Below are 15,697 nucleotides of genomic sequence, written 5' to 3'. Positions count from 1 at the left end.
AAGAATTATTTTGTTTCTAATCGATTTAATTAATATTTATATTATCTATTTATTTTGAATTTAGACTATTTATAGAGAATTCATAAATAAATAAATAACAATCTTTTTATATATTCATTATAATAATGTCACTCATAACATTCGTATTATACAAATTATGGTTCTCAAGCTACATATAGTTAAAAACTGAAAAGTTACGCTCTCTCCTTCTATTATTTTGTTTCTAATCGATTTTACTGAAGTATCTAAAAATTTGAAAGCTAGATATAGATCTAAAAATTTAAAAGCTTTAGGTACAGATCTAGAAATGATTTTGTTGAATCTCACCAGAATTATGTAGAACGCTCAAGTTTCCCCACACAATTATTTTAACAGTCCTAGTATTAGGTGTTGGAATTAATTCGTAGCGTTTTACAAGTGATGGGAAGTACTTTCATTAATGTATTTTTTAATGCTCATGTGAAATAAATAACATTCTTTCATTAAAAACGCTACGAATTAATTCCAACACCTAATATATTTTTAGATACTTTAGCAAAATCGTTCTTTTCTTATAGACAATTGAAACATTCATTTTGCCGATTTCTCGATTCGTTACCTCGTATTAATTATCTTATCCGAAAGGATGGGCGTATCCTGAATGTTTCGCACGTCGTGCGAAGTTAGCGCGATGCCGACCCTGACGGCAGCCAGACAGGCTCGTGCAAATTACTTCTTGCACCTCGCGACGACCCTCACAATCATACTCATTACAGTGGCCCATACATGGCCGGGTCGGGTTCTACAGGACACGGAGCAATTACGCGCCATTATCATTCCGACGCTTGTAACTGCTTGCGCACGCGCGATTATATTCTTATTAGAAATCGTTATTGCCGTGGCGCACCGGTAATCATCGCCGTTGCTGCTTTTGTCGCGATTATTACCGTCATCGTCGATGCAACGTTACACGGGCGAGCGAGCGAGTGAACGAGAAAGCGGTGCCGAGTTTGTTACTGTTAATATCGTGTGAGGAGCCGACCATTACTATCGCGTTCGCCTCGCCGGAAGATCATCGTCGTTGCCTGTTACTTAATTACCGCGATTATCCCGATCTACAACGATAAGTAATGAAATAATGGCGTTCAGTCGTGAGATTCATTTAGATTCTAGGACAAGGCTCTGAGATGCGTATATATAGCTGACGTGCGCTTCGTTCATTAAGCTTAAAATAGTGCCTAGCACGAAAGTGTGAAAGTCAAATTTTTGTTTATATTTATAATTGTTTATACATTTTTTTTATTAATTAATAAATAGTGTTATTAAATGTTATTAAAATTTACATTATAGCATGAAGTGAATTAAAATTTTATTTACTATGAAATTTTTATCAGATTGTGAATATATTTCCAGCAGTCATAACGTACATATATTGCAATGTAAAGCGTATATACGAGTGTTATAAGAAAAAAGATACGTTCGTATCTCGCGATTGCACAGAAATGTGTGCTTTCTCAAATATACGTTTAGAAGAGAACTCTCTTTCCGTCGATTTATATCGTTGCATTTCCGCGAGGCACGCTGCGTTTATACATTCGCAAAGTCGGTCGGGCACGGTATTTCGATCTACGAATAACTCCGGTTACTATGGGCACGCAAACCGGGTCGAGCTCTTGAATTTCGACTTTCAGTCGGCCAATTACTCGCGGGCAGATTTTTATGTTGTAAATATCCCGCCGTTGCGGACTGGAGATTCGCGGTAATACCGATTTACGAGCCAACTATTTCGGCGTGCAGCTGCACGGGTTTGTTGCACCGCAAAGTCGGTTATTTATCGTCGCGGGGATCTTCGCGGAGTTGATCCTCGCTCGGAAATTTCGGCTCAGCTCGCAGCACGAGACACGTTTGCCTTTTATAAAATACTTCGCAACGATCTTCCGCGACGTCTTCCGCAACTTGATTCGAGAGAGTCTTCGGTCTATTTAAAACGTTACTTCGATCGCTAGAAAATACGACGCCATGTCGAACTTTTACTAATTTATTAATAATTTTAAATCTCTTTAAGCTATACTTAGCTGTTTGTCGAACGGGACATCCGGTACGAGACCAGCTTTACGTGGCACGCGAGAACCGAGCGGTGGCTTGGCGTGTGTAAATTAGGTAACCTGTTCAGATCTTCTCTCGCAGACTGGTTTGGCGACTCTTGAGGCAGGTCGCTGCTTGACGCGACATCGTTGACCTCAAAGAGGATGCCTAGTCCGTGAATGGAGCACTGCTACCATTGACTGCCGTCGCCTTCTACAACGTAGCATTTATGGGCCGACATAAATTATTGTAGCTAAAAATGAAAATATTTTTCTTTTTCTTTAGATGTACGCTAAATTCGCGCAGTCACGATATCCTATTAATATTAAAAAAATAATGACAGGTTTGGTAACTAGTGATAATGGATTTATTTAATAATAATTTATTAATAACTTATTAACTATCTTCCTTTGATAATATAATTATTATAGTACTGTCTGGATAGTGTCATCAAATTAAACAAATATTTAAACAGACAGCTGATATCTAATTCTCTCCATGAATATTAAAATTATAATTCACAGATGACTTTCCTAGACTTGTGAAAAGTTCTTCTTACCGTGATGCCCCTTTATCTTTACGTGAATCCGCAATGTGTGTAGCATTTACAACAGGTCATCCGTTTGTACTTGCTCGGTCGAGAAGTTCGGGAAGTGTTCCTTCAAGCATATTCCGTCAAGCTGCTAAAACACTTCGCAGATTAAAATGATTAACAGGTTGACTACCGGCTGCCGACTATATCCTGAGTAGATCGTCAAACTTTAACTTACGTCTTGCGAAACACCTTGTCGTGTTGGCAAGTTCGCTTGCACGCACTCGCAAAATACTTTTAGTTACTGCAAGTTTCGCTAACCACTGAATATTCACATTATTATCGTCCAGGAGTTGATAACGAAAATTAGAACCCTTTATCAAGAGGTTGTATTTTAAAATGGAAATTAATGGAAATTTTGATGGATTTTTCTTTTTTCTTACTTATGTAGACACTTATAAAATGCTTATTTGTCGGATTCGTCGGAGAATTAATTAGGCGATTAAAATTGTTATAGAATTGCATGATTAGAAAATTCTTTTTATCGAAACGTACATAATTTAACATTAGAATCATCATGATGAATGGTGTCATTTTGCCTCCACCAATTGTTCCAAATTTTTTTCTTTTTTGTATTAGATATACTGGATATACAATACAGAAGATACATGAATATAATAAAAATAATTCTAACAATACAAACAATACCATAATAATTTTTCACTAAACGGAAACAAAGAAATGATTAATTTAGTTTGGAAGTTCTAGCGGGATCGGTGGTTCTAGTGTTAAACCGAAGAAATATCTCCGAAATTTGCATTATTTCCTTGACACAACAGCATTTATCCCAACAGATGATACTGCAAGTATTATATCGGTTCAGATGCAATGCTGGATGCAGAAGCATGAATATATATATATATAATTAATATTGGTCGGAAACTTGAGCTTGTTTGACTTAGTTACCAATAAATGCGCCGTATTTCAAGAAGTGATCAGGTTTCGCTACCTCAGGGACATGATCGTAGATCGTAGCGATGTATACTATAACTATTCGATAACTTTAATTATTATCAATTTGGACTAGTAAATCTCGGACTGAACTAATCCTCTCTAAAACAATATTTCTCCGACAAAGAAAAATATCTATTATACAAAGAGACATACACTCCATCGATATTATAATTACAATAAAATGTTGAGATTTAAATATTTAGAAAATTTCCTTTATAACTGAAGGAAAAAGTAAAAATGAAACGAAAGAAAAGAGGAAAAAAAAGTTTTTTACATTGTTGCTCTTTCAGATAATTTTATATTTTAAATATTTGAAAAACTAAGAACAATATTTTACTGAGGATAGAAAAAGAATAAAGAGTGTATTCAGAAATTTTTTTAGTATTATAGACATTCGAGAGCTCCGATAAAATAACAAACAAAAAAGATTTACAATAAAAGCTAGCTATCATCTTTCTTATCACGGTTGTCGCGAGCGATAAAACCACATCTCTCGAATCTGATGTATGCGTCGTTGTCTTCATCAAAAAATCACGGAGGGATAACTGCGGGGCGCCCATTAACGACGCGTATCTCACGCAAGATCGAACCAGAATAATGCTCTCTTAAGATCATCGACTTAGTTGGCGGAAGGACTCGTCGAGATGGTCGTGTTAACAATCCCTCGCGAACGAGGCTCGAAGGAAACAAATCGGCGAATCGTTAACGATCGTATTTATCGGGCGGAAACCAAATTAAAAAAAAAAAAAAAAAAGTATCAGCCTATCGGCTGGGTATATCGCCACGTCCGCTGAGGAACAGATAATTAAAGATTAAAAGCGCTCCGCCCTGCGTCTAATACGCAATCAATGTTGTCTCACATTTTACATTATCTTACATTTTATATCTTGCTTTAATGCTAACAAAAACTAGAAATAATCATGGACGTATCTCATTAGGCGTTTCAACGTAAGAAAAAAATTAGTCATGCGTTATACTATTTGCAGTAAGGGGCGAAAGATCAATGTTTCCCGCTACGAAGAGCGAATTCGCGTTCCACTGAATGATTAACGGTGTTTTGGTAACGGCGGTTTGGGGCGAATCCGAGATGCCGATACCTTAACCGTTTCTCTCCTCGTCGGCGGCTGCGATATCGTGAGGCACTCTCGTAGCGGAGTTCGCGTACGCGTTATTGGATTGCGGCGGATACCGCGGCTCAATTATTTACACACCTCTCTCTCTCTCTCTCTCTTTCTCTCTCTTCCCTCCCTTCTCTGTCTCCCTTTTCCACTCTGTACCGCGGCGATCGCATTCGCGGTAATAGAACCGCTGATTTACTGGCTTGGCTCGGCCGTCCATCGCTTGGGTTGCGTTCAAATTAGTTCCAGGGTATCGACGGGAGATGTGTTCTTCGAGGGCATCGATGCGCCCTGAGATCGCACCCTCGCTGCCAATACCCCTAGGATATTAAGTGAGAAGATTCGGCAATTAGTGCCTTGAGCGGAAAGATTGACCTGTTAACGAACCCGGATCGATAGCATAAGCTTTCCCAGGTTAGATGTATCTGAAATGGAACGAGATAGATAGGGGAAATGAAACAGCCGCCGTTTCTCGAACTGTAAATGCGCCAGATGACGAGGGAAGGCACGTCTCGATGTGCTCGCGTCCGATTCATACTCGCGCATTTGCTCTAATCACGGTATTATATTGCGCGCCGGCGGATAACTCGCGGAGTCGCGCCGAGACTAAGTAAAGCGCGCCAGAGAGAAGAGAGACGTCGGGAATTTATGCAGACAGCCGGGCGACGTTGGCAAGACAGCTCGCTTTATGCTGATCCTCTTATCCCGAACCGTGAGAATCCACGCGCGCGCGAGCGTATCTGAGCGTGCAACATGTATCGCATTTATGGCACGTGGAAACAGGGTGAATCGGAAGACGAGGGAGCTCAAGGAAAATGGAACGGCTTACGAACTCGAGGTATGGAGCCGTCGAATCAGGATCGCGAAAGAAACGAGCGTATCGATCCATGGAGTAAATCAAAGCTCTCCATTATTATTTGCGTCGCGATGTAAACGATCTGTGGACGTTCGAGAAGGTCGTTCGAAATTCGCTGCATGCGAGCGAACGGAATAACATTTCCGGAACGTGGAAAAAGAAGGATGTATGGGAGGAGAAATACACGCGGTAAATTTATCCTTTCATCCGCCAAATGGTAAAGATATGTCAGCAATTGATCTCTCTGGATTTTCTACCGTTACATATTTGTGTCTGAAAAATGTGCAGGGATATATGTGCATATGGGTATATATATTTCGTTAACTGTCGCAGGTATATTCACGGTGATGTGCTACAACGTGCTGTGCGACAAGTATGCGACGCGGCAGATGTACGGCTATTGCCCGAGCTGGGCGTTGGACTGGGAGTACCGAAAAAAGGGTATCCTCGACGAGATACGGCACTACGCCGCGGATATCATCAGCCTGCAGGAGGTCGAGACGGACCAATTCTACAACTTCTTCCTGCCGGAGCTCAAGCATGACGGTTACGACGGCATATTCTCACCCAAGTCCCGCGCGAAGACGATGGCGGAGAACGATCGCAAGTACGTCGACGGCTGCGCAATTTTTTACAGGACCGCCAAGTAAGTGCATTCCCCTGTATCTCTCGATTCGTGTCTGCGACGATAATGCGTTACGTGACCGACGAAAACGGCGGATACTGTTAGTATGGGTTGCGATAAAACGCAGTCATAAGCGTCACTTCAAACAGATTGATATTTATATTAAACGAAAAATTTATGATTTATCGCGTTAGCTTTTCCCCGCGTCGAAGTCAGACAGAAAGTTCAACGTGCCGAGAATAAACGTATCGCAAAATCTGCCATATAAAGATAGAAATATTTATTCCTGTGTTTTATTTTTCTTCAGTTATATTTCTAACAAACTTTCCTCTTGTACGATAAACTTCCTAATTTTCTATATTTTTATAAAAAGAAATATAAAGGTGTATAGTATTATAATATTAACGAACAAATGTCTGTAATATTAGCAGATAATTGTTCGAACAATCGATTTAATTTACAGACAATTGAAAGTCATTACACATGAGGGAATTTTTTTATTACTTACAGTCCTACAATGTAAGAGGACATCACGTTAATTTGTCATTTCCCTTTACATATTTTCTTGTCACGCTGAGCGTTCTAATTGGCTCACTGGAGAAAAAGAAAAAATGATTATCGATAGTCTAGACGCTCCGGCGATCCTTCGATTTATTAAGAGGCGTGGTAATTTAATTAATAAACGTAGGACGGTGCAGTAGAAAACGTTGTTCAATGTAATACAGTTATCGATCACGTGCAATCGAATGCTTCGCAAGTAAATGCACCGTGAAATTTCTCAAAAGATCAAATCGATAACATCACAACGCGTAAATAAATTACGGCAAAAGTAAAGCAGTAAAATGTTAATAGTCGATTGATTTTTGAAACAGTTTATTACTCCAATTTATAATTTTGCCTTTTATCATATATTATATCAGCGCGTTTAATTTATCTCTGCATTTAAATTTTATTTTTAAGGAAATACAAATGACAAGCGATAATTTGAATATGAAATACTTGGTACGCAAACGCTTCGATTGCTTTGATGTAAAAGCCAATGATGAAACAATTTTTTTTTTTAATTATTCGATGTTACCGTTTTCACAAGATCCCACATATTCGATATTCAATTATTTTGTCAAAGATTATCGTTACCGCCTTTGCGGAATCAATTATAGAGCCGCTTATCTCTCAACGCTTCGATACTGAAAACAACGGAGGCCTTCCAAAGCGCGACATTTAATTCCGAACGGGATGAAAGATGCATCCGCTCGTAATTTAACAAAGCGTCGCGCGCGTGTCTGGCGTGTAATAACGTCATGTAATCCAATATCGCGTCAGATAGTAACGCCGCGTCGTAAATCGCCGTCTGTGTTTAATAGAAAAGCGAACGCGACGCTTTCGCGAACGAACATTTTCTCGTATTCGACGAACAAATTAACCGGAAATCGATGGATCCCCTCCATGACGAAAATAATATTCGTGCTCGAGAGAAATGGAACAATATCTTCAAAATAAACTCCCAAGAGCGAAATAACAGTAACGATAACAATAATAACAATAATAATAATAATAATAATAATAATAATAATAATAGTCAGAAAAAATGAACGATATTAAATATCCAGTAATCATAAAGTAACAGGAACATAACATTGTTATAATTTACATTTTAAACAAAGTAATGTTATGTAATCATATGTTATATTTTACACTTATATTGTAAGTATAACAGTATAACACTAATGTTATGTTATTGCTAGTTGATGTTGACTGGGAAAGCGCAAATAAAAGAAAAATTTGGTTAGCTCGAAATTTAAATGTAAAATAACGCTGCTAAGATTTTAAGGACGATTCTAAAACTACCGGATATTCTAAAAAAAAAAAATTTTCTCAGACAATTATTTGAATAATTTCTTTTCGCGGAAAAGCGAAGAAAATCTGTGCAAGACAATTTCGTGCTCATTTCCTCCTGCACGTCGTGCACAGACGCGACACATTTCCGATTTCAATGAACCTGATTTCGATATCGTCGCGCGTGTTACTGCATCGATACGCACAAATTGCCTTCGCAATGGCCACTAACCGAGAGCGTCCCAGCTGCACGTGCACATTGTCTATGACGCATTAATCATTGCGCCCGGCCGCTCTTCTGCCCGAGATATCTATTTCGATTAATGTTTATTTTCAAAATATCTCGCGGCATATTGGAAGGTCTCCACGATATTACATTTGTAATGCCGACCCCAGAGCTATCGAGACGCGATTAATGCGCCGGTATGCATGCGTCGTGCATAACAGTTCCCTTTATAATACAACATCGTAAATAGATGAAGTAAATGTCTCTCTACGTGACAATATTAAGGTCAACGGCGGCAAACGTGTCCTCCCTTGATCCCATCCCTTAAATGTTCTGCATTCAAGTCGTTTCAACTAACCGCATCGTTTGCAGTATTAAACGTCAGTTGATTTAGGAGAAGCTCGTAAACTAGAAAATATGGGCGTAAAAGTTTCATATTTTAATTAGTAAAATTATTCAACGAAACTTAAATAAAAGTGTCTCTTTTTAAAGATATTTTATTTTATTAAGACGTCGAAACCGAAAGTAACTCGACAATATCAAAACAAAAGTTTTGTAGTTTAATTAGTAAAATTATTCAACGAAACTTGAATAAAAGTATCTCGAATAAAAGTGTATTTTCTTAAAATATTTTATTTTATTATGAGACATTATTATTTAAAGATACTTTGTGTAATTTGACGTGAAGCAGAGAATCACGAATGCTATGTACATCGAAATTCGTGATCGAATAGCAATCACCGCGTTCGTCTGACTAAAAACGATTCGTACTACTGTGACGAGGAGACTGCTGTGCAGTTCGCATGGAACTTTCTCTTCGTTTTATCTCCTTCTCTTTTCCATCTCATTGTACTTGACCGGTCGAAGGTGAAAAAGAAAAAGAAAAAAGAGGAGCTTACGGTTTTACGGCTTGCAAAGACGTGGCCGTCGATTTCAATCCGGCTGCACAACGCGACTAAATCGACCGAACCAAATCAGCGTTCACGCGATGAGCGTAAAGTTCAACTCGCGTTCAATTTCCGTCTTCGACTCTCACCCCTCGATCATTCCCAGCTTTATTGCCTCGTCGTAAGTTATACGGCGAGATGTCGAAGTGCTGTTTAAAAAAAAAAAAGGTCAGACGAAAAGAGAAACAGGAAACTTGCTTCGCGCAGTAACAACTAGTAAAATTCTGCAAACTATTAAACGATACACTTTTTTAGCGCGCTAATTTCATTTTAAAATTGTGAAAGAAAAGTCATAGTCAATCAACTACATATAGGCAATTATAATTATACGAAAAGAATGATTTTGGAGTATCTAAAAATTTAACTAAATATAGATCTGAGAATAAGTTTGTTGAAATCAAATCAACAAAATAATTGTGCAGAACACTTAAACGTTAATGACAATGCTACAAAAAGTTTTAACAATATTCTAACAAACCAGCAGTTTGAGTGTCCTGTACAGTTATTTTAATAGTCAAATAAAATTATTTTCAGATTTATATGTAGCTTCAACAAAATCGTTTTCTCTCTCTCTCTCTCTCTCTCTCTCTCTCTCTCTCTCTCGTCTATTATAAATATAATTATATTATATGTATTTTATAAATTATAATGTAAGTTTTAATTATACAATTATACATTTTTATTTAACTCTTCGTGATCTTTGTATTAAAATGACGTTTTTTCAATTTCAATAAACAATCGAGACCGAGTCAGAGAGCTGTTTTAGACAGCGGAGAAAAGTCAATTACGTATTTGGGATTTCCGCCGTCAACCCTGTTTCTTATTTTTGGCCAGTCCTTACCACACAAATCCTCTTTCTGCTCTCTTGAGCGACATTGCAGATGACGTTGATTCAATCTTGTTTACGAGCGAAGAGAAGCTCGCCGCGGGCAGAGGGGAATAATAGTTCATATAATAGGTCTTCGGAGAAGAATATATTTCTCAAGCATACGTGCCTTACATATTGTACTGCAGGGTGGTCAGGAGAGGGAGAAAGAAAAAGAAGTCCGGGTATTCTACATCGCGTACGTGGTACGCTTCCTTCACGAGTCCTCTGGTCTTGTGACGAAAATCGCTTTACACCGAGGACGGTGATGTTGCGTCCCATCGTATTGCAAGCGTCAAGTTCTACGTTTTCACGAGACAAAATTGAGTCCCATCGGTCATTTACCCGGACTTGGACGACCGATTGAAGAAGACCCAGGAATTCCTTTCCCCATCGACTCGCAATGCCAATCGACACTGCAGTCTTCGATGCGACGATAGAAAAGACGATTCGAACTTTTAACCCCGAATTATCTCTTCTGTTTGATCTGCTGATATTTTTCGATTCGGCTCTTGAATATAGTTTATTTTCTATCGAACAAATTTAATTTTATACAAAATATTGTATATCGAAATGTATGTGCCCAATATTGTATTTTTTTTTTTTTTTACATCTGTTCTTTTCGTTTTCTTTTGCAGATTTTCTTTGATAAAGGAGCATTTAGTTGAATTCAATCAATTGGCGATGGCAAACGCGGAGGGTTCAGACAACATGTTAAATCGTGTTATGCCAAAAGACAACATTGGATTGGCTGCATTACTTAGGACTAAGGAAGCCGCTTGGGATAACGGTGAGTACATCGATATTTCTAAATTTAAGTATTCATCTAAACGAGATGAATATTTCTTCTCAATATCGTATTTCGCAGAATGTAAATAAGTAGATAGTAGTATTAGAAGTGTGTGATATTTACAGCGAGTCAAATATCGTATCCAGTCTGCGATTCGAATTTGGATGCTCAATATTCTCGGTTTATACAAATGCATAACCTTGGCTGTTCGAAACTGCTTTTGGTTATATAAACAATATGTGAGCTATACAAAATATAGAGAATATAAAATAAGTTTTACGTTTAAAAAAACGCCGTGATATCAAATTTGTTTTTTTTAGAGAGGAAAACTCGATTCGGTCTAATGAGTATTCGTGTAGCTTTTAAAACGTAAATCTATATATTATTATACCCACATGGCTATGAGCATGAATAACGTATCCATTTGGATATTTCAGCGTTATCAGCATTATCTAGAAATAATCTCGAAACGCGCAAGAGGGTAAGATAACGTGAACCATCCGCGGAAGTAAAAGGAAGGCGGAGAACGTAGTTTCGATGCTAACTGAAGCGTCTGCTCGTTTTGCACACATCCAGGGTGAATAGCGCGTATCCAGCTGCGTGTTTGCACACCCTGAAACACGAAAGTAATTAACGCGCCGGTCTCCCGATGAAGCTGCTACTACCGGACGTGCAATATACAGAAGTCCACGTTTTTCCCGCGGCTCGAGGAAGTACGCGCGTTCGATGATTGAAGCGAGCAAATCGAGCACGATACCCCGATCCAGTGTATGTGCACAGGGTGAGCCGATAATACCATGCTTCTGCCAACTGATTTGAGCTACAGTCGATTTTTTTCTCGACAAAAGTATCAAACCGTTGATACAGTTTTACAATTTTAATTTAATCAGAAATCTTGGTGTTGCTAAATTTTAAAGCTGTATTTATTTTGCCAAAATTGTTGCAGCAATCTTTTTTTTTTAGCGTGTCATTAAAAGTTACGAAATAGAGACTTAAGGGTCCATAGAGGTGTCATTCGATCGAATGTCTTCAAAATTGGGTTTGAACTTATCGGAGAGAGCAATAAACCCGGAACACCCTGTATAAGCGACGTATCGCGGAATGCGCGAGCAAACCAGGTCCGAGATTTATATAGCAGCCCAAAGGTCGAGAGCGGCTCTTACGGCTCACTCGGACGCGTCGGAACGTGCTCTCGTTAATGAGCCATTACCTACGTTACATTAATCCATACCGGGCGCAACGACCGGCTGGGAAAAAGCGACAGACTCTTCTCGCTCTCTGGCATAGGAGGATAATCGATCGCGTCTGCGAGACCAGCGACTCCTCGCAACCTCCTGCGCGCTTCCTGCGCTGCGGTTAACACCTGGTTAGCTTCTTGTATATCGCAAGTTATTACTTTGAGATAGACCGCTGCAGCGAACGTCGGATTATCAAATCGTCTCGTAATATTTCTAATTTATACGCACGTGTACGATTGTAGATATCGAAATAACTCTGAGAAAATTCCTCGACCGTTACAAGTAAAGATTTTTATAAACGTATGAAATTAAAAATTTCTTAACGCAACTTAAAAGACGCTCGTTATCGCGAGTGATCGTTCGTTAAACATCTCATTAAAAACTCTCACTGAAAACTTTTTACTCGTTAGATACACGAGCAGATTGAACATTTTTAATTTTCGGCACTTAGGAAATGCGCGAGTATAAATATTTTTGCGGATATATTCACAAAAAATGTTCATTCGTAATAGTCACTGGTTCTTCGATATACTCGAAAATTAGGGAATCCCCGATCTTCATCGTTCCCAGAGAATTTCTGCGTAAATAAGATTAATCCTATCCGGCATGACTCACAGAAGTTCGCTGAACTTCCCCGAATATTCGCGTTACATTCGCACCGTGCATTTCTCGCTTTGATGCCGTTGCTCAGCTTCTCTATACACACATGTTTAAGACTTGGCCAATTGAGTAATCGTGAATAATCAGAACACGTCGTAAATTGAACCAGACTGCCAGCGTTTAGATGAACAAACAGCCTAAGTCAAATATAACCGTACATTCATCATTCTCTCGATGAATCTCAATGCTCTCAGCGTATTTCTGTAATTCTGATATTTAACCAACTCCCAGAACGCTCTGCCTTGTCTCCACTCCGCTAGGCAACGATGTTGCAATCGTAATTGTTACCCCGTGACTAATTAAAACACTTGAACTTCAAATATTTCAAAAATCTGATGTGTTAGGCCAATTGCGCAGTCTGATTTCAGCAATTTGGATTCAGCGTATAAAATTACATAGAAAACCACTCCTACTGCTCAAACATCTTCTAACCCTCGATTTCGCAGGCCTGTGTTGTTATTATTAATCCCGTGGAAAATATATCGGTTTTATATCAACGATATTTTCAGTAAATTTTAACAGAATATATGATATATAATTGGAAAAAATTCAAGGAGCGCTTAATGCACGCGATAAGAGGACATTCGCCGGTCGTTTCCTCGCGGAGATAGATGCGCCCGTGTCGAGAAAGGATATCGAGATTAGATCTCGATCGAAGAGCTAAAATCCATGTAACCATGTCAGTGGGGCGCGATTAATGATCCCTCACGTTCGAATACGAGCAAACTCGAGACACGTCCCAAGCCTTATGTGGGACCGAGCTGATAGCCTCTCGGCTCGGCTGTTGAAAAAGGATCGCCCGTTCCTTGAGAGGGAACATCTCCGGGATACGCGAGTCTCCATCGCTCGGATTAATAGTGGTACCATCGGCAGTACTAATAGTCCGATATCAGCTGCCGGCACGATGAACGATGTGCCGCCGTTCAAAGATATGAGAGGAGCAAGTGAGCGGATCGTTTATTCACCAGATTCTTTTCCGCGCGCAGAAATTTAAAGGCGATGTCGGAGAAACGTTAATCATTCGCCGCGCACGAGGAACGTCTTCTCTGAGTCTCCGATAGCGTCCTCGGTTCTCCAACCGATAACGTAACCGCTATAAAGTATAAAGACATCGTACCGTTCCTTCCTGAATTTTATACGTTATACAGTTTCGCGATGTAATCATATATATTATATCAGGCCTGTCCAAAATTTAGAACTCGAATTAAACACTTCCTCCTCTCTATCGTCTTATTGAGCGAGAGAAAAGAATAGATGTTAGAACTTTGTTCAGCGTCTATCCTTTTTAGTTTTCTATATGGAAAGAATGATTTTGCTGCAGTGTCTAAAAATTAATTAGATACAGATCTGAAAATAACTTTATTGGATTATTAAAGTAATTAGTTACAGGACACAAACATTTCAAGCATAATGAATAATGCTGCAAAAAGTGTTGACCTTTTAGCAACCAATTTGATCGTCTTACATTATTTTGAGGTTTCAAACAAAATTATTTTCAGATCTATATCTAGCTAAATTTTTACTTTAATAAAATCAAGAGGGAGCATAATATGAGCTAAATTTTGGACAGATCTTTATTATATCAAATGCGAGTGATGTCAAAATTTTAATTGAATAAACCTTTCAATTAAGTATCATAGTTATTGTAACTGTGCTTCGCTTTTGCATTGTTTACTTTGAAATCACAGCTGAATGTTCTTTAAAAGTTTACGTTCATCCTTTTTTCTCGAGGATAGAAAAGCAAAGCGCTGGCTTTACGGGCGGTTAACCGGATGAAAGTTTTCACCAGCTTAAAACACCGACGAACTCGTTCAGATCCCACGGGATTATTCCTCCTCGTGCCGAGGATATAGCAACCGTCCGGCGAACGGAATGCATTTGGATACGACGAGGCGATACGAAGTATCGAATTTCTCGGAGGTGCGTGAGAAAACACGAGAAAAAGAAAAGGAGAAGGAAGTTTAATTATTCGTGGAATAATCAACTGCTGCGCGATTACGTCTGGAAAATTAAAGCAGTTACGCTTCTAAAAGCGTGATATAAATGTTATTCGAATCGAGTTAAGATAAAACATCATCAAGGAAACTTCAAGGAAGTTTCCTTACTGAGAAATTTCTGTAATGCCGGATATGGAACAGTTAAGACGAATTATTAAATCAGCATTTAACTGTAATTTTGCCTTTTTTGTCTGCGATAATTAATATCTGTTCTCATTGCTTATATTTAGGTATATAGATGCATTATTCTGCATCTTTATTAATTATTGTATTTAATAAAAAAAATTTATTATTATAACATCTCTTAAAATATTATTGCTTTGATTAGAGGATGATCAGAAAATCGAATTTTTTTTTCATACACTGTTCAAAAGAACAATAGTAATCAAATCCCTGGGTTAAATAATATTTTATTATCTTTAACTTCTATGTTTGTAAAAATATATTTAAATCAATCTCCATTTTTACAGTTTAAAAGTAAATAACGTCCATGTTAACGTATACACTTCGTAAATAATGTACTAAATTTGAATCGGATTTAAAACATTTTCTCAAGTTAAATTATTCTACTCCATATTGTTTTAGTCAAATTAACAATATATTGGAACGATCTACAGAAATGATTCAAAATAATTCAAATTCTGAGTATAATTTAAATTAACAATGTATATATACATACACATTCCTGAATGACTTGTGACTCAAAATTGTTAAGAAGACAAGTTAGGACTTTTTTTCTAGTATGAAAAGACACCCTCGTTTGAAACGTGTTCGTGCGTCTGTGTCGTGTAACGTTACACGGATGATTCGTATTTCCACGACCTCGTCCGCTATCGGCAGATAAATCGTCGGGTAATTGAATTCGCGAGTGAACGAGTAACCACGAGAGAGCCCCACCCCACACGTCGTCCGTTACACATGGGACAGCT

The 15,697-nt window shown here is 38.3% G+C and overlaps 1 protein-coding gene across 1 annotated transcript in view; it reads left to right on the top strand.

The window, feature by feature from the left end:
• twin (CCR4-NOT transcription complex subunit 6-like twin) overlaps nucleotides 1-15,697 on the top strand; it is a 292,189-nt gene that overhangs the window by 260,622 nt on the left and 15,870 nt on the right. The window contains exons 3-4 of the mRNA XM_087409740.1: nucleotides 5,918-6,230; nucleotides 10,722-10,873. Coding sequence (XP_087265866.1) covers nucleotides 5,932-6,230; nucleotides 10,722-10,873 — 451 coding nt within the window. The 5' untranslated portion in view covers nucleotides 5,918-5,931. The remainder of the gene's footprint in view (nucleotides 1-5,917; nucleotides 6,231-10,721; nucleotides 10,874-15,697) is intronic.

Source organism: Acromyrmex echinatior, chromosome 9 (genome assembly GCF_024713525.1).
Source record: "Acromyrmex echinatior isolate Ae372 chromosome 9, ASM2471352v2, whole genome shotgun sequence".
Lineage (NCBI taxonomy): Eukaryota > Metazoa > Arthropoda > Insecta > Hymenoptera > Formicidae > Acromyrmex > Acromyrmex echinatior.
The sequence above is the reverse complement of the archived record's forward strand: the minus strand, read 5'-3'. Positions and strand labels throughout refer to the sequence as shown.